The following is a 19,763-nucleotide window of genomic DNA, read 5'->3' on the forward strand; positions in this document are numbered from 1 at the left end:
TTATTCAGTTGCGATCACATTTAAATTTCTGTTAATCACCAACAACCTATATGTAAAATGAAAATGACAAGTAGAAGAAAAAAATGGTAAGCAGATAAAAATGAACACGTGCATGTGAAAGGCACATAAAAAACATGTGAAGTGACTATATCCCTTATTTGTGTAACTGATCATGAGACAGTATTGATATTTATGGCCTCCTTATTTCATTACCCATTCTGTATTTCCCTCACCCTTAGCCAGAACCTCAGATGGTTGGGTTCTTTAGCTGGTGTAGTGATATGAACTTTCACTCCCAAAAGGTCTGAATCCACAACTGTTCTGCTTTTTTTTAATGTTTATTTAAAATAATTTTTTTAACATTTGTTTATTTTTGAGAGACAGAGAGAGGCAGAGCATGAGCAGGGGAGGGGGAGAGAGAGAGAGATAGAGAATCTGAAGCAGGCTCCAGGCTCTGAGCTGTTTGTTAGCACAGAGCCCAATGCGGGGCTTGAACTCACGAATTGCAAAACCATGACCTGTAGTCAGACGCTCAACTGACTGAGCTGTAGTCAGACGCTCAACTGACTGAGCCACCCAGGCACCCCAATGTTTATTTACTTTTGAGGGAGAAAGCATGAGTGGGGGAGGGGCAGACAGAGGGGGACAGAGGATCCATGGTGCACTCTGCGCTGACAGCAGCAAGCCTGATGTGGGACTCAAACTCATGAACCAAACTGTGAGATCATGACCTGACCTGAAGCCAGACGCTCAACTGACTGAGCCACCCAGGGGTCCCCCTGCATTTTTTTTTGTGATTGCTGTAGTTTTCCATTAACCTTTATTATTAGGCATAGAAATACTAAGAGGTACTCCAGAGAATCTCCTGGTTCCACACATGGTCTTTTTTGCCTCTTTTGTGCAGAAACAAGTCAATTTCCCTTTGGTTATTGAAATCAATCACTCCAGCTGGTAGGTTAACCCCGATTTTTAGCCTGTTGGTTCCGTGATATCAGGGGCCCCAAATGGTGAGGTGGCAATCTCATCTTCCAATGCACAGGGAAGCCTTTATCTATTGGGAGGTAAGATCTCCAGACCAGAAGAGCTCTTTATAAACTGCTAGGACCGGAGCTAGAACTTACACACATGGGTTATTAAGCGTAATGATGAGACAGTCATTCTCACTTCAACCCTTTGATTCCTACTCCCATGTATTCTGGCTATTGGAGAAACAGCACCATAAAATGCTTTCTCATTTAAAGCATATCCTGCATCATGTCAAATAGAATCCTACACTTTCAGGATATCATTTCCCAACTGGCATCATGACTGAATCTTCAGGAAGCCATTCTACTATTCAATTAGGCCAGTTGGTTCTAGGTTATAAGTATTGGTAAGACTGGTTAACTTAATAGGCATGCGCCCATAGCTTTACTTTGCTATTAAATGAATACCTTGATGAGACTCAGTGCTGTGCAGAATGCCATGCTGATGGACATGTTATTCTATGCATCTAATGATTTTGGTTACTGGCAGAGACATTATAGTCAGAGAAGACCTTATCCAGATTATTTATTCCAATGAGGATGGACTTCTGCCTCTTCCATGATGGAAGAGTTTCAATGTAATTAACCTGCCACCAGATAACTAGCTGGTTGCCATGGGGAGATATCTCACCAGAAGCATTCTGCTACAAAACCTTCTGAAGAAGCTACCAGGTATTACTGGTGGGCATTACTGACTACGGTGTACTGCCAGGGCCAAGCCCTGGAGAAGCACTGGCCATGTAGGATCCTGCCTGGAGAGCACACTGGAACAGGAAGCAAAAATACTTTCCTCCTACAGTGTATCTCCAGTGCCCTGTACTGACAAAGTTCTACTTCATCTTCTACTGACTTTAGGCTATCTGGAAAAGAAGAAGTCATCAAGGGCACAGATCCATTACCACGCAGGTAAAAAAGAGTGAATTTGGAGTTAATGGGCAATATTTTAAAGGCACAGCTTCCATGAATCAGATATTTTTTGTGATTTCCTACAATGATAAAAATAGTGTTATGAAAAGAGTAAATAATAGTTAACGATCTGAGAAGAAAAGAAAGACCTTTATTTTGAAGGAAATATTTAACATTGGTAAAGTTTTCCAAAGATCAATTAAAACAGTATTGATTTATTCATTTGTACATTGATGCATATTTTTATTTGCCAGGTATTACATACTGGAAATTTTAAAGTTATTAATTAGAATCATAAATGTAAATAAATACAAATTAAAAAATAATCCTATGGTGTCAAGTGAACCAAGGCCAGCCAACGTGATAAGAACTCTAATATGCGAAATGTAAAAGGGAGAGTAGTATATTAAAGAGTGGACGTCAGTATGACACTGGTTCTTGAAAGGAATTTATGTCTTCTTGTGTAGGAAATATTTTTGTTAGTGTGTGTGTGTGTGTGTGTGTGTGTGTGTGTGTGTGTAGAGAGAGAGAGAGAGAGAGAAAGAGAGAGAGAGAGAGAGAAATGTCACGCTATATAATGTAGTTGGAGAGATAAACAGTAGCCAGATTGTGAAGAAACATGTTTGCTAAATTAAGGGGCTTAGATTTTATCCCACAGATTGTAGGGAGGCAGATGAGGTATATAGTATGATCAGTTTTATTTGGGGGAAGAGGACACTGGTGGCATTATAGAAGAAAAAAAAAATGGGGTAGAGAAATTCCTACTAACAGGAGTCTAGTTTTAAAAAAGCAAGGAATGACTAGCTCCTGAACTAGAACAGTGACCATAGAGGAAGATGAAATTGAGTTCATCTCATGAGTTTTAGGAACACTGTTAAGAAGGGGCTCCTGGGTGGCTCAGGTCATGATCTTGCAGTTCATGGGTTCAAGCCCCATGTCGGGCGGGCTCTGTGCTGACAGCTCAGAGCCTGGAGCCTGCTATAGATTCTGTGTCTCCTCTCTTCCTACCCCTCCCCTGCTCGCACTCTATCTCTCTCCCTCTCAAAAATAAGTAAACATTAAAAACTTTTAAAAAAAGAAACACTTTTAAGGAAACGTTTGTTACATATAGAGGCCTGTTTGAAAGTAGGTAAGGAAGAGGAAGTATAGAATGACCCACAAAGGACAAATCTCTTTACCAGGTATTTATTTATTTACTTGCTATATAATGGCCGTGGGCTTAATGTCATTTAGTTACCAGTACATTGTAACTTAATAAGTGTGTGTGTGCCTATAAATATTCACATGCCTGTAGATGTTTATACATTAGTTCATATATAGATACATATATTTGCATATATTTGATTTGCATGCTAAATATACATATATGTATGTTAAGTATATATGGGAATATTATATACATTTTTAATGTTAGAATATACAATATATGTATAATTATTCATCCTCATTTAATTGTATATGATTTACAAGTTAAGAGTTATTAATCTGACTTACAAAGATTTAGAACTTCATGATTGCTTTGCAATGGCAATTTTCTCTTTAATAATTGTTGATGGCTTGCAACCAGTTTTATTTTGTTCCTGGTAACATATCTTGAATTATGATTTTCAAAGATGCCTAATAGTTAAAAAAATAGCATCAACCAGTTGGATTTATTTATTAGTTATTTAAAACATTATCCCCAGATACGGTTGCTATGCAGTTATATTAGTGACATCTTCTAAATTAGAGATTTGTGCATTAGCCCTGACTACTTAAACAAAAAATTAGATTACTTTATATAAGCCATTTAACTTTTATCCTGAAGTTTCTTGTCTAAAAGCTGAGAGAATTGAACAAGAACAATCTCTAAGGTTCTTTCCAACTGTTAAATGCAGTGATTCTTTAATTGTACTGTTTATTTCCTAAATAATTGCCTAAATTATGTAGTTTTATATAATTCACATGAACATCTTAACCCATAGTCCTTTAGAATCCAGTGTCTACAAGTTTTTGAGGAGAGAAGATAGATAGATTTGAGCCATGTTGTGGTATTAGACTTAAATTTTGGTGGGAAGGTAGATGGGCCTTCTCCAGGAAAAGCAAAACTGCTGTTGAATTGACTCTGAGAGTGAGAAGTAGAAAGCAGGAAATTTGGGAATAGGAAAAGATCATGTAGGGAAGGAAATTTGTTTGAAGCCACTGACATTAATGTTTATGTGACAGTTACAGAGAATGAGAGTTGAGGAGAGGTTAGTATGACAGTAATGGTGATTTACACAGGGTAACTACAAGGCAGCCTCCTTAAAGGCAGGAATTTTTTTGTCTCTTTTGTTCATTACTATAACCCCAGTGCCAAAAATAATGCCTGGCACATGTTTGGTGTCCCACTTAGTAGTTGTGTGATCTTGAGCAATTGGTTTAACTTTGCTTCAGTTTCCCTATCTGTAAAATCATTAAAAGAATGCATACATAAAAGAACCAAGGAAGCAAGAAGAATTTAGAATTGTTTGGCTAGGAAAAGCTAATAAACCAGTGATCATTGATGAGATGATTAGAACTTTCCAAAGGACTTGGGTGTGATGGAAAGAAATTAGTCTAGATTGATTTTCTTAGTAATTAAGTAGCAGAATTTGCCATCCTAATAGGATGAAGAAAGGGAATGAAATATGAAATAATATTTTAGTATAAAAAAGCGTGAAAAGTGTATAAATACTCTTTTTTATTATAAAAATTGCTATTTTTCCAAATGTTTTCTTAAAACTATCACTTGATCTGAATTTTAGAATTTTGCTTAAGTAAGAATATTTTATAGTTGGGATAACTTCATAGTTTTCAGATACCTGCTGCTACTCTTTTTGGTCTAAACTCTTAAATGGGAATGTAAATTAAACGTGTTTAAACAGATGGTTTCTTTATGCTTTCCACTGTTTTGTTTTTTTTCATTCCGTGAGGAATTTATCACGTTCCCATCTGCAGCAATTTATTCTGTATACCTATAGTTATTTATAGTGCATAAATTTCTGAATTAAATATTGATTCAGTTAAAAATCAAATGAAGTCTCTAATCTATATTTCTTGGTTTTTGTGCATAAATACATTCTTAGGGGATATAAATCTGCCCCTCAATAATTCATATAGAACTTCAGCTGAAGCGAATAGGACTTATCCATAAGGATGAGGCACAATCTAAGAGATGTGTGAGTGGTGTTGTGTCCATATGAGATCTTTATTTACAAAGTGTGTTGAATTAAAATTATGCTGTTTTCATTGTGGTCACACACTAGATGACTTGTTTACCTGTGGTCTCCTTGCAAATCTGATAATGTGGCTTTCTCCTTAAAATATGTGTCTATTTAATTGCTTCACACATGGCTTAGTTTCAAAAGGGAAAGAACTTTAGTTTGGCTGCCAACTAAATGTTCTTGCAGATGCAAAATGAGATGATAACTGGTAGAATTTTTATCAATTGTCTTTTTAACATCTGAGAGAATCTGTTGCATTGGTTTCCTGCTGAAGTTGCCCACTGTGATGCCTAAGGAAAGTTTTGTAAATTGGGTCTCTGTCACAGACCCCAAGTTTTTCTTATAAAGGTTAGCTGTTCTTGATTGTTTAGTGCAGAGACTCATTCTCCACTGTGTAATTAAGATAGAATATTTTCAACCAGTAGATGTTATTCAAAGCCCCATAGTGTTGGGAATCCTAAATGCTTGTATGTCAAAAGGTAGTTTAAAATAATGGCTGTTGCCCTCAGGAGCCTACTTGGGTTGGTATTGTGGCTTTTATACATTCTAGGTATGTGATCTTGGGCAGTTGGCATAACTTTGCTGCAGTGTCCTGACCAGTAAAATGGGGATAATGAAGACAGAACCTATTTCATAAGGTTGTTTTGAGGATTAAATCTGAGTACGTCAAGTACTCAGAACAGTGCGTGGCACATGGTAAGCATTATGTTAACACCTGCTATTATTATTATCAATGACAGTATCTACATTAGACCTGGTAGCCTGGGGCTCAAGTTCCAAGTGCCTTTATTCTCTAAGTTCACTATTATCCACTTTTATTGTCAAGTTTCTCCCCTTGATTGTATAGGCCTTATCAGTTCTTTTCTGTTCATATGGTTTCCATGTATGCTTATTTTATAATTGTAGTGTATGGGAGATACATGTTCCTAATGATTTTATTGTGCATCAGTCAGTACTGTGGGACTGTATCCAGTCAATATATTGAGTATGCTTTGTGAAATGATATGTGCATTTAAATATTCATATTCCACTTAACAAAGATTATAAGGATTTTTAAAAAATTTTTTTAATGTTTTTATTTATTTTTGAGACAGGGAGAGACAGAGCATAAGCAGGGGAGGGGCAGAGAGAGAGGGAGACAGAATCCAAAGCAGGCTCCAGGCTCTGAGCTGTCAGCACAGAGCCCGACGTGGAGCTCGAACTCACAGACCGTGAGATCATGACCTGGGCGAAGTTGGACGCTTAACCGACTGAGCCACCCAGGTGCCCCAAGGAATTTTTTCTTAAATCTTTATTTGGCAAATTTGTTTTTCTTTGAAAGTTATAGCCTAATATATATTATTCCTTATCTATTATTTCTTTAGTTTCTAGAGCATAATGGCTGGGATATGTTCTAACTCAAACAACTGAAACTTCTTTTCCCACCCTCTTTGCTTTCATGAAGAACAACTGGGGTATTAAAGAAACAGCTGACAGAATATTAGAAAAGCAGTGTCAAGTTCTAGTTCTATCACGAACCAGATGTAGATAGGGTCTTAGGTAATTCTAGTCCAAGGAACTATGATTGTCATTTTCCTGTGTGCTTAAAGAATCAATATATTTATGATAATTAATAACTTAACAAGTAAAAAGATTCTTTTTAGTTGGCTTATAAATTGATCTCATTTCTTTATAGTACTTTATTCTGCAAACCAGATTTCTGAAATACATAGTTTATTTTCCTTAATTTGCATGGGTGTCAGAATGTTCTAGGTAAATAACTGGTTGTGACAGTTCACTCTCTCTTCAGAGGTATGGTCCCAGAAGGCCGTCCAGTTCTGACCCTGCTTGCCTCTCTGACCTCGCCTCCTGCCGTTCTCCCACTTAGTTCAATCTAATCATGTGGACCTCCCTACTCCTCTGCGAAGATGCCTAGTCTGTTCCCACCTCAGGACTTTTGAATGCATTGTTTCATCTGCCTGGAATGTGCTTCTCCCCTGAGCTGTAACAGTTGGCTCCCTTGTATCAGTCAGGTCTCAGTTCAGATGTCACCACATGAGAGTATGTCCCTAACCCTCCTGTCTAAAACAGCCCCTCTGTCACTCTCAACCCTCTTACCCTGCTGTAGGTTTCCTCATAGAACTTACCTCTGACATAATATATACTTCGTTTTATTGTTTGCTTTCCCTACTAATATGTTAAGTTCCATATTCAGTACTGTTCAGTACTGTGTCCCTACGGCCTGATAGAGATTTATGATAGCACATAGCAGGCACTCAAAAAGTTTTTTGAATTAAGCAAGTAACTTATTATGGTATTTCCAATTGCTCAGTTACTTCATGTACTTCAAAGGTTGTAGAGATGATCTTTGGATGTATTTTGAAGGTGGGTCTGATGTATAGTCTGGTTGTATTAACCACCTATATGGAAAAAATTGTTAATTATTACAAAGAATATGTCATGTTAGAATTGATCTGATCTAAGTATAAATACATCTCTCAGAGATAATGTTTACAGATCACCTAGCATATACTTCTTATTTTAAAGATTAGGGAACAGCTCTGCTTATAAATTGCAGATATGCCAGATGTTGCACAAACTTCTTAGTGGCAGAACCCTAATTTTGTCTATGATATACTTCATTCTTATTGTTTTGTACAGCTTACATATATATATAATCTGTGTTTCATTTCCTAGTAAATTTATTTCTTCTTCGTTGTGTTTTTTCACCTACTACTTTATTATCTCTTCCACAAAGTATGTGTTGCAATCGTGTTTTCTCACATAGCTATTACATGCTGCTAGGGGAGTATGGGGGGTCTTTGGCATGCCTCTGCCTCCTTTGGAAATCTCCACTTGGATATCTCACAGTTAATAGAATCAATATTTGCAAAAACAAATGCCTTATAGTTCCACCTGAACCTAACACTTTTGCTGTATTACTTGAAATAATTCATCCTAGTTGCTTAGGATAGAAACCGTGGTTATGGAGAGGTAGTATTTTTACCTCTCCCTGTCACCTATCCCCTATATCCAAAAAGTTGCCAAACCCTGTAGAACTTCCTTCTTTCCTGGAGGACCTTGGTTAGCAGAGATGACCCTTTGCCACATGCTGGCCATTGCAGGTGTTTGGCAACTCTGTTGTCACATAAAGGAATCACCCTGTATGAGGCCAAATTCATCAGATGATATTGTTGTGCCTTACTAACGAATAGTTCATAACTTCATTTAAGATGAGCATTAAGGACATAGGGAAAGTGTCTGGATAGCATTGAATAGAGTGCTTTGGACTCTGGGTGTACTCAGTAAAATAAGTTACCCTTAGTCCTCATTTTGAGAATGTACTTTTCTTCTTGTTACACTGTTATTTTCTTAACAATAAAAAAGGAAGGTTTTCCTTTTAACTTTTAAATGAGCTGTTTTAAAAGTCATCTGTGTACAAATGGAGAAATTGAGTAAAGTAGCCACCTTTCAAAGCTATGTAAGTGCTTTTGGCCCATTGGATTACACTGAAGGGATGGAAAGAGTTGGTACAGCCTTAAAGATGCCTAATTTACAAGGAGGGAGTACCTGAGAGAATTTGACTAAGTTATAAGTTACATCAACCCCATTTCATCTCCCTCTATGAGGGTTCAAATAAGACAAACCCATGGTCTGTCATTGTTAAGTGAAAGTATTTGAATGCCTCCTAGTGGCATATTCTGTGTTCTAATTAAGGAATTTTTAAAAATAATAGTTATTGAAGGAATACTGTAGATAAAGTATTAAAACTTGTAGGTGCAAAGTACTAATACAATCTTTTAATGATAGCATAGTAAATAAAAACAAAAAAATCGTTTGCCATATAAAATTAATTAAAAATCTAACTGGAAAAATACATATGATGAAGAGGGATATATTTTAATCAAAATTTTTATGTTTTTGGTTCAGATTAGATTTCTTTAATTTTTTTTTAAGTGGGACAATTTTGCACTTAAATATAGACACATGTCTCTGTTAAGATTGAATTGTTTTAATACATTTATCCTTCTAAATTAATTTGATTACTGCATATAAACTTTAATTTATTTGTATAATAAAACAGGAATAATGGTTAGAGAAAGTCTTTGGTTCATTTTCAGACGGTAGTATTTTTAAATTCCGATTTTCAAGTTGAACCAAATGATTTAATTAGTAAGCTTGAAATGCTGACTTGAGCAAAACTTTAAAATGAAGAATGCTGACTTAATTATTGCTTTAAACATTAAAAAAGGATCAGCACTTACAGAAATGTAATTTAAAATGGAAAACAAAAAGTCCCATGGAAAGAATTCTGATGAGGGTCAGTAGGAGGGAGGGAAGATAAAGTGATATCCTTTTGTTAGGCATTTAAAAATATTTAATTAACTGCTTGCCCAAACAAAACAATTAGAATGGCAATTACCTTTAAAATAGCATCGATGTATTTGCAGCTGTTGTGATATAAGGCTAGGAAACAAAATGTTAATCTGAAATGAACAGTTTAAATATGGAATTATGATATACTTGGCTTCCTGTAGCACAGCTGTCAAGCTCGGGCAGCTCGCTGGTCAATAGTGACATTCTGTGTGTCAGTGAACAGCGTCTCTTGATACCATAACCCGCAGTTCACACATTACTGAAGCTCCAACTGTCGAGCATTCAGGTCCCCTGGTATTAGCGCAGCTTCCAGACTCTCCTGACTGGCTCATGTTTCATTCTTTGGCAATTTGCCCTAATGATATCCCTCAGGAGCTTTCAGCCTCCCTTCCTTTCCATATTTAATCGTGGTATATTAATCCGAGCGAGGCGCGAAGAGTGCTGCACACGTTGTAATTTCCTACAATTTCTCCTAAGCTGCTCACCCAGTTTTTCAGTCTTACTTTTATTTATGTTCTAAGCTTTGACCCCAAATGCTATCTTTTCAGGTAGTTATCACTGTCTCCGTAAGATGCCCAGGAAGCTGCTTTTGCTGAAAGTATTCTTCAGAGGGGCTTTGGCAACATCAGATCGGTTTTTGTTCTGGCAGATTTGGTACAGACAATGCGATTTAGGTCACTAAATAAATTGTTTTATGTTTGTCATTCATCTTGGATGACTTGAGCATGTCTTTTTGTTTGGAGGATCGGCGTCTACTTACCGTTGTTATTATCCTTTTGCAAATTTTAGTTAACTGCCTGTCTCCATGGATCAGTTGCCCTGCTATACCCAATGTACTGGCAGCACATATACATCCCAGTGCTTCCGCCGCACCTGCTGGACTACTGCTGGTAAGATGACTTTTGCCAGACTCCTTTAAATCCAGGCTGTATGATTAGAAAAAAATCCGTTTATTTGTAGATTAGCGAAGGTTGGTGTATGTATAGACAAACGAAATCCCTGAAACTTGGGCTCGAGATTAGTAACCAATATTAAAAGCTGCTTTTATGAGGGCAGAGTAGTTCTGTTCAAAGCTGGCCAAAAAAAAAAAAAAATGTGTGTTTGGCAAACATAAAGTTCTTTAGATTTTGTGAGTTACTTCCGCAGTCGTGTAGATAATTGACTGCATAAAAAGAAGCGAATACAGCCTTAGTTGTGGTTAAGAAAACCTTACAGAAGTTATAGTATCAGTCCAAGAACTCCATATCCCAGGTGTCAGAATTTGTCTGCAGAGCCTGTCAGAAACCACATTGCCTCTGTCGGGGCACACTTTCATTACCTTTACCTTAGGACACACTTTGCTTCACCCCTCTTCCCTCAGTAGCACACTGAATACCAAATACCAGCAAAGGGGTTGCCTCTAATTCAGGGATTCCCTGAGTTTCTGGTTTAAATCAAAGTCTCGGCCCTAAGCCACCATGGAAAAAAGCAATGTTGAAAAGTGTTGGGACTAATTTTGAAATGCTTCCTGGCATTAGAAATAACTCCCGATGATCTCACCCAATGTGAATTCAACAACACCCCTGGAACTCTTCTGTTCTCTTCCTCTGGAAGAGTGTGTATATTCTCAGGCTGGACAAGTGTTAGACTCTGAAACAGCAGCCTTGGGATCTTCTTCTGGACCGTAGGATAGAATGTTCTCTTCGTGCATAATCATCTTCTGCAGGCATAGCTTACTTCTAAAGAATTCAGTTTTGTTTCCTCTAAACCATGCATGTGCACATACACACATAGAAGGAAATAATTTTGACTATAATAAATTTGTTTATATTATTAAAAACAAAGCTCTTTCAGAAGCAAAGTATTTAACTTTTTTGTTTCATGGAAAGCAGTTCACCTAAAGTATTTAAGGATTAGAGAGAGCCATTTAAATTCATACCTAGAGGTTTTCTGTTCAATTTTTATGACTAGCTCTCTTCAGATCAAGTGATTGTAATGATACCACATATATTTGGCCCCATATTGATGATACTAACATATTGTGTGTTTCCACAGCATGGTAATAGTATTGATAATGCTTTGAAGTAAGTTCCCAATGATCTACCACGCCATTCAGTCCTTTGAGTACTGGAAAGGAGAAAGTTTGGTTGGAGACTGTAGCTTAATTATATTGTGGAGTGTCACACACACAAGTCTGAGAGTTAAACTAGATCTATAAATAGGTTTTTAGGTATTCATTTTAGAGTGTTTTTCTGTGATCAACATAACTAGTATATATTAGCAGCCTTGAAGGCAGAAATGGCACTTGATTCACATTGACAATGCCATAGGTCTTGGCACATGGTGTTCAGTAATTGAAATTTATTCGTTTCATATAATTTTTACAAAAGTATTGGGAAACGTATTGATTTTTATTTATTATTATTGTTATTGTTATTATTATTTTAAAGTTTATTTATCTTGAGGGAAGGTGAGAGAACACGCGTGTGTACCCGTGAGCAGGGGGAAGAGCAGAGAGAGAGAGGGAGGCAGTGAATCCCAAGCAGACTCAGTGCTGTCAGCACACAGCCCACGTGGGGCTCTATCTCATGAACTGTGAGATCGTGACCTGAGCCAAAACCAAGAGTTGGACACTTAGCCAACTGAGCCACCCAAATGCCCCAATACATGATTTTTAAAAATACATGTCAAGTTAGTGGTTCAAGAACTAGCATTTCTAACGATGAAGCTTAGAATTATATTTTATCATATATAATGTTAAGCTATTTGCATTTTTCTATTAAAGTGTTCTGACCTCTGGGGTGCCTGATGGCTCAGCTGGTTGAGTGTCTGACTTTGGCTCAGGTCATGATCTCATGGTTTCTGTGTTTGTGCCCCATGTTGAGCTGTGTGCTGACAGCTCAGAGCCTGGAGCCTGCTTTGGATTCTGTGTTTCCCTCTTTCTCTGTCCCTTCCCTGCTCGCACTCTGTCTCTCTCTCTCTCTCAAAAACAAAAATTTTTTAAAAATTTAAAAAAATGTTCTGACCTCTTAGGAGGTAACTTCCCTTTAAGTTCAGTTGTCTGTAATGACTATACATTTAAGACTTTCTAAAATACAGCTATTTAGAAGCTATTCTGTGGTGTAGTTAGTTCTGTGCTATTCTTCCCAGAGATGTCTTCCCGATACTTTCTAACCCTGCATGAAGGTCTTCTGCTGCTTCCACTATGATGAAGGAAGCTTGGTCCCTGGAATTTTCTTACTAGTTTCTAACCTTGAAATAGCTTTAGGATAAGTTCTAACAGCCTCCATGCCACACAGTTCCCTGTTCCAGAGAGTACAGCAGTGATTGATAATCAAGGAGTTATCTGAAACTTCCTAAACGTTAAGGTCACAATGATAGGCTCAGCTTCCATCATAGAAACTGGGTGTTGTGATTTCTTTTTCTTCTCTTTTATTTTGTCTTTTCTTTTCTTTTCTTTTCTTTTCTTTTCTTTTCTTTTCTTTCTTTCTTTCTTTCTTTCTTTCTTTCTTTCTTTCTTTCTTTCAAATAGCTGCCTAAGACTCTAGCTCTCTTCTGTCAAAACATTTTATGGACTAAACTATTTCTTGGGGAATATGGTTTTCTTCCCCTTGCATCTTTGCAAATGATCTAGAATCATGCTGATTTGTATGCAAAAAGGGAGAAAAATATTAGAGATTACCCCTCCAATCTCATGGTTTTTGAATAAAGACTTTTTTATATTTCACTTCAAAAATAGCACCAGGAAGATTTGATGGAATAGATGTATATTTGCCACTTCTTTAAGGTGATTGGAACTTTCTGAATCCTGAGATAACCCTTTCTCCTGGAAGTCTTTTTGTTTTCCCACCTGGTATCTCTGGTGTTGACAGACTGTGGAGAGCCATAATGCCATCTTGTGACCATGCAGGTTTATAGCATGTTGGCCAACTGATGGAGCCTTGCTAACCTGTTTGTTCATTCCTTCATTTATCCATCCATTTGTACATCAAATATATAGAGAACACCTGTTTGCCTAGCAGTGCGTATAGTAAGGTAATGAGTAAAACTTCATTTCTGCCCTTGCAGTATCCACACATAGGAAAAACTTCACCCAGATGTGCATGGAGCACATACACACATGCACATGCACACACAAGAGGAACACAGAGTAATACTGTAGTACTGTAAGGCTTACATCAGAGGCATGTAAAAGAAACAGGGTTGGGGGCACCTGAGTAACTCGGTTAAGCATCCGACTCTTGATTTCAACTCAGGTCATGATCTCACAATTTGTGGGTTTGAGCCTCGCATTGGGCTCTGTGCTGGTAGTGCAGAGCCTACTTGGGATTTTCTCTCTCTTCCTCTCTCTCTGCTCCTCCCCCGCTTGCACACACTCTCTCTTTCTCTCAAAGTAAATAAATAAAATGAAAAAAGAAGCATAGATGAGGAGACACCTAGGAAGAAATGGCCCACACTGCTTGGTGGGGTAGGGAAGGAGACTGGGAGGAAATGACACCATCTACGTTTTTTCTGTTAATCTGTCAGTATAAGGGGAAAATGGGAGTTTCTATTGAACAGGTATAAGATTTCACTTATACAAGATGGTTAAGTTGTAGAGATCTGCTGCACGACATTGTGCTTAGAGTTAACAATGCTGTATTACAGAATTAAAAATTTCTTAAGGGTGCAGATCTTGTGGTACGTATTCTTACTATGTGAGATAGAGACAGAACTTTAATGTGGCAAGTTCATGATGTTGCCACACACTCTTAACCGTTCTGAGTCCTTAAACACCTAGGAGGTAGTATGACCCTAGTATCAGTAAAATTATAATCATTCATTATTTGTTCAAGAGTGGCTGAGTCACCTTTTTATTTTGGGAACCTATCTGACTCTTCTTTCCATGAAAGAGAATTGTTTCTTAAAAAATAAATGGAAAATCATGGTGTTTGGACTACCTAAGTTAATAGGCGGCTATTACAGTCTACCCATGGGTGGTCTCTGTAAGAAAACCAAAAAAGAAACAAAAAACGGTTAGAGGGTGATTACTTTTGACTAAAGATTAATTGCTACCCAACAGAAGAAGCATTCCTAATAGAGCCTTCTGTATGCTATCTTTGCAAAATGACTTCGTTGACAGAAAGATGTAGGACAGTTTTGCATGTGGATGATAAAACATCAGTGTCGCCAAGGATCTCTTCCTGAGTTATTAACACCCAAATCTAATTAGGAGATTTCAGCTAAGGGTTGCAGAATTACTTTTCATGAGATTTGGCTGATTAAATCTTAGGATGCACACAATCCAGTTTTCGTGAGAAAGAAACTATTCAGTAGAATGTGTATTTTATAAAACATAAAATCTGTCTATAAAATATGTTCTATAAAATCTATATGTAAAACATCATAATCATTTTAATAAATTATGCTCTAGATTAATAATTTTTACAGTTTTGACATCTCTGTGTTTTTTATTTTGTTAGGTATTAGTGAGATAAAAACACCTAGAGGTACCCAGTAATCTCACAGAAAAAGCTAGAAGTTACTTTATTACTAAGTTCTACATAGGAACCCTTTATTGAATTTTTATTCCAGCTTAATAATTGCTAAACATTTATTTTTTATATTTTAAGAAATAACTAACTTTCAAGAAATTTAAAAAATGTTACCTTAGATGTATTTCATAGGACTTCAATAGGTTAGCTGCTACTTTGGGCTCTGATTTTTTTTCTTGTTTATTTATTTATTTATTTTTGAGACAGAGAGAGACAGAGCATGAACAGGGGAGGGGCAGAGAGAGAGGGAGACACAGAATCTGAAACAGGCTCCAGGCTCTGAGCTGTCAGCACAGTGGGCTCTGATTTTTTGAAATCTGATCCACTCAAGTGTTCCCCTAACAACTAAAATGGAAATAATAATTGTTAATTTTAGGAGGCTTACATATTTTTTGATTAACACTCATTATATTATTATTATTTTTCCCCCCAAGAGAGAGCATGTGCTCATGTGTGTGCATAAGAGGGAGGGGCAGAGGGAGTGGAAGAGAGAGAATCCCAAGCAGGCTCCAAGCCCAACATGGAGCCCGACTCGTCCTTGGTCTCAGGACCGTGAGATCATGACTTGAGCTGAAATCAAGAGTCAGATGCTTAACTGACTGAGCCACCCAGGTGCCCCAACACTCATTATATTAAAATGTACTTAGAAATTTGAGATACCACAGACTTACTATGTTGTAAATTTTGTGGGTAGGATAACCTAACCTGGGGTAAATTGGAAGTTTGCACAGTAACTTGAATAATTTTCTACTATTTTGGATGTGGGGACAGCTTGACATATTTAAGATCTTGGGATTTGCCTATCCTGTTTTGTGAAAATGTTCTGAACCCAGTGTGGGAGCCCAGAACAGTTAGTGACATATATTTTATGTCTTCTGTGGAGTCCCAGAAGGGATTCCAGAGATGAGAACTTGAGCTAGGGAAGTAATCAGCCTTCCTTTATTTAAGCAAAAGTGGAACAGTCCACATTTTTCCTCCTGTTTCCTTTTGAAGGCAGAAAATCTGTTAGGTCTTAAGGATATCAAGGCCTGTAAATAGTTCTTAACTTTCAGTCAAATGATCCAAAATATCAGATCAATTCCAGATGGTCTGTTATATTTAATATGTATATATATATATATATATATATATATATATATATATATATATATGAAGGAACAAAGCTACAAAAGAAAATTAGAATCTAGTACAATAAGAAGTAATGAACAGGATAATGAGGAGTCAAATAAAAACTTTAACCATCCTTATTTTTTTGTGAGTTCTGGATATATGTTAGTGGTTAGCCAGCTTCAAATAAATCTGGAGCTGTTTGAGGTTCGTTTGAAAAACTGGGTCTGTCAAGGTGCCTGTTAGCTTTATCTATTACTGGTCCTCAGTAGCAAAGTGGATACACAGGAGTTTGGACTGATAGTGAAAGTGATGTTTGGAAAATTATGAAAATTCTTTTAAAAAGGCTGTTTTCATTAACATAGAAAATGTTTGCCTTAAATATAACACAAAGATGTCTATAAAAAGAAATGTCAAAGATTGTTTTAGCTATTTATTTGCATATCTTCTATCACCTTTGTAGATATCTGTCCATTCTCACGTTTTCTTGTTAAATAATATTTTGATTTTGAAATGTCAAGTTGGATAATTCCCTTCATGTATTTCATGAGAAATGTTTTTGAAGTTACTAAGTAAGCCCGATTTTATGTCACAAAGATTATTTAATGTCTGTATGCTCTGCTGGAGTATAAGATCTGCAAAGGAATCTATTCTATTTATATCACTTATTATTGTACCTAGACCCTAGCCCAGGTCCTACTGCCTGGTATGCTCCAGATTTTATCTGTAGAATTAATTAATTCAGTATCATGCTTAAACATATTTGAATATTTTTTAATTCATTAAAATTACTTTATTAATAAAAGCAAAAGTGAGATAAATAGGAATGTACAACATTTAAATGAAAGACAAGGTACATGAGCAGAAAGATAGTATGGAAAGAGAATGATAACAGTAGAGGAAGAACTTCTAGTTTCCAAACAGTGCTTGGCACATAGTAGGTCTTAATAAATATTTGGTAACTGATTCAAAAAATTTTGGTGGTGTAGTAGGTATGAAGCAATGATGATTTTTTAAGAGAATTGTAGAAATAAGAATCTAATTGAATATAAAAGGTATATAAAAGAAATGTGAAAAAATTTGCTAATTATTTAGGATATGTTTTATATGAAATATATGGAAGATTTAACTCAGGACTATGACTTAGGCTCTAATATTCTTCCTAACTAAAAAAGCTTTTTTAGGTGTTACTACTCTTTATTTAATTGTAAATGCTTTTGTGAGTTTTATGCCAAGCAACCTTAATTTGAATATATTAATGACCTCTCAGATTAAATTTGACTTTTATATATTGAATAATTTTAATTATCTGTAGTGGGCTCTATTAGAACCGCACATTTAATTAATTTAATTTTTTAAACCTTCTGAATTACTTATATTGTTTCTGTGTTAATGAACTTCATGAATATATACATTATATATTTCCAATTTAGTGCTCCGATGCCATACCTGATTGGAATACACTCCAGCCTCATAGAGGTAAGTATCTTTCAGACATGAGATACATGTGTGATAAATTAATGAATATAAATAATAGTTAAAACAGTTGTATTTTGAAAGAGAATCAATTGAATAGTACAAAGTAATGATAAGTTTCATATTTAGGGTATACTTACATGATCATTTTCAGAAATACTGTATTGGAATAATTTCATTTTAGTTAGTATACTGAATGACCATTTTCAATGGCATGAAACCCATGAAAATATGGTAAATTTGGTCAAGATCATATGGTAAATTTTAAGTACTAAAAACTTAGTCTTTGATGAACAACTTTCTATATGGCACTTGGGATCTTTTATATGTTTCTTTTTCAGACCTTATTTTGAAGGTCAGAATTTATGTAGTTATGATTCATAAAGGGAAAATGTTTTTATTTTTCACACTCCATTTTGATACATTTTGTCAGTGTGCTTTTTCAAAATGTGGTTGGAATACACTAATCATGAAGTTTTAAATTAAAATATAGACTTAAAATATTTTTTAGTTTTCAGTCCTGTTGGGGATTTAGAACGCAGTAAGTTTTTTGCAATGTTATCACTTCATTCCAAAATGACTTTTGTGACTTATCATCACTACAGTGAAAAATGTTGAACTTTAAAGACCTTGAACTTGGAATCAGTGAGATTTCAAGAGAAGACTTCTTAGAAAATTAGAAAAAAATAAAAGATTTGGATCTGAACAAAAGACTTGGGTCAATTGCATGGCATTATTATGCTATCTGATTTTCAGTTTTTTATATATATATATACACATATATATATACACACACATATATATACATATATACGTATATATATGTGTGTGTATATATATATGTGTGTATATATATATATATATATATATATATATATATAGTGTGTGTGTGTGTGTGTGTGTTTGTGCATATTGTACTTTAAGCCAGTTTCTAATCAACAATCTAAGTTAGATTTGGTTTTCTTATTAGTTGTTGTCACTGTATACACCATCAATCCTCACTCTGCTGATCAAGGAAGATCCTGCCGATTATATTATTATTATATAGGAGTGGTGAGGATCATGTCTAGAGAAATCATGTTCGGATAGTAGTCATGAATTATAGAATTCTGCATGTACTCTCGTTCTGGTCACTTTCTCCTTTTGCAAAATGCAAGGGTAACATTTTTATTTGTTAAATCATTAATAATATTGGATATATTTTAATGAACTTCTTTAGTAGACTTGTTTTAAGTTTGAAGTCTAAGTTGAATAACATGAGCCTTTATGTTTGTTAATTTTTAGACAACTTGTTTTACATGCCAAGGTACTTTCAGTGAAAGGTCACATTGTGTATGAATAAGTATTTAATCTGTTATCTGATTGTAGAATATATAACTGGTATTTTCTTCATCAGTATTTTGACTGTACAAAATCTAACCGCAGTTGGTTGGTATGGTTTCAAAGAAGTCATCATATCTGATTTTGATATTAATGCACATGTCTCTTCTTATTTAATGTATCTAATAGAATACATAATTTTTATAGTATGTTTACTTGTACAGATGAAAACTATTTAAAGTTGTTTATTGTACCTGGTGATGTTCTGTATTTTTTTACATAATGGTTCTATACCAACTTTTAAAACTAATGATTCAGCTTTTCCAAAATATTATAGAAATGGGTACATGTTTTAAAAATTCAGTCATATTTAATTGCGTATTTATTAGACACGTATAGAGAAAATCATTATTTTTTTAAAGGAGCAAATTTAAGAATTTTTTACTTCTTACAGTATTGTCTTGGAGAAACAGTCCATTCTAATTTTAAATTGAGTCAGCACTAAATGAGAAGGTTTACAGCCATGATTAGATTGGTTAACATCTCTGTATCTTTTATACTCTGGACTTACTGAACTGTCTTTTTAGTCAATTGTATTTAGTTTATTGGGTTTAATAGTCAATGAGAAGGGGTAATAGGAACTTCAAGAATGTCTTTAAACCAGTTGGGTACCATTTAGTAACTTTCTCCTTAATCTATTACAAGATACACATCCTGCCATTCCATTCTTATTATGTCATTATCAGGCAGATATTTTTAAGCAAAATTTGATCTTTCTTATTTTATATTAATGGCATTATAGTTCAAATGTGGATATATCTATTTACAAATTTTAT

At 35.5% G+C, this 19,763-nt stretch overlaps 1 protein-coding gene across 1 annotated transcript in view; it reads left to right on the forward strand.

Moving 5' to 3' along the window:
* The window catches only part of DENND1B (DENN domain containing 1B), a 260,225-nt gene that overhangs the window by 143,149 nt on the left and 97,313 nt on the right, over nucleotides 1-19,763 (forward strand). The window contains exons 11-12 of the mRNA XM_053909094.1: nucleotides 10,301-10,401; nucleotides 17,565-17,610. Of these exons, the coding sequence (XP_053765069.1) occupies nucleotides 10,301-10,401; nucleotides 17,565-17,610 (147 nt within the window). The remainder of the gene's footprint in view (nucleotides 1-10,300; nucleotides 10,402-17,564; nucleotides 17,611-19,763) is intronic.

The sequence above is a fragment of the Panthera pardus genome, unplaced genomic scaffold (genome assembly GCF_024362965.1).
Source record: "Panthera pardus isolate Hobbes unplaced genomic scaffold, ASM2436296v1 HiC_scaffold_21, whole genome shotgun sequence".
Classification (NCBI taxonomy): domain Eukaryota; kingdom Metazoa; phylum Chordata; class Mammalia; order Carnivora; family Felidae; genus Panthera; species Panthera pardus.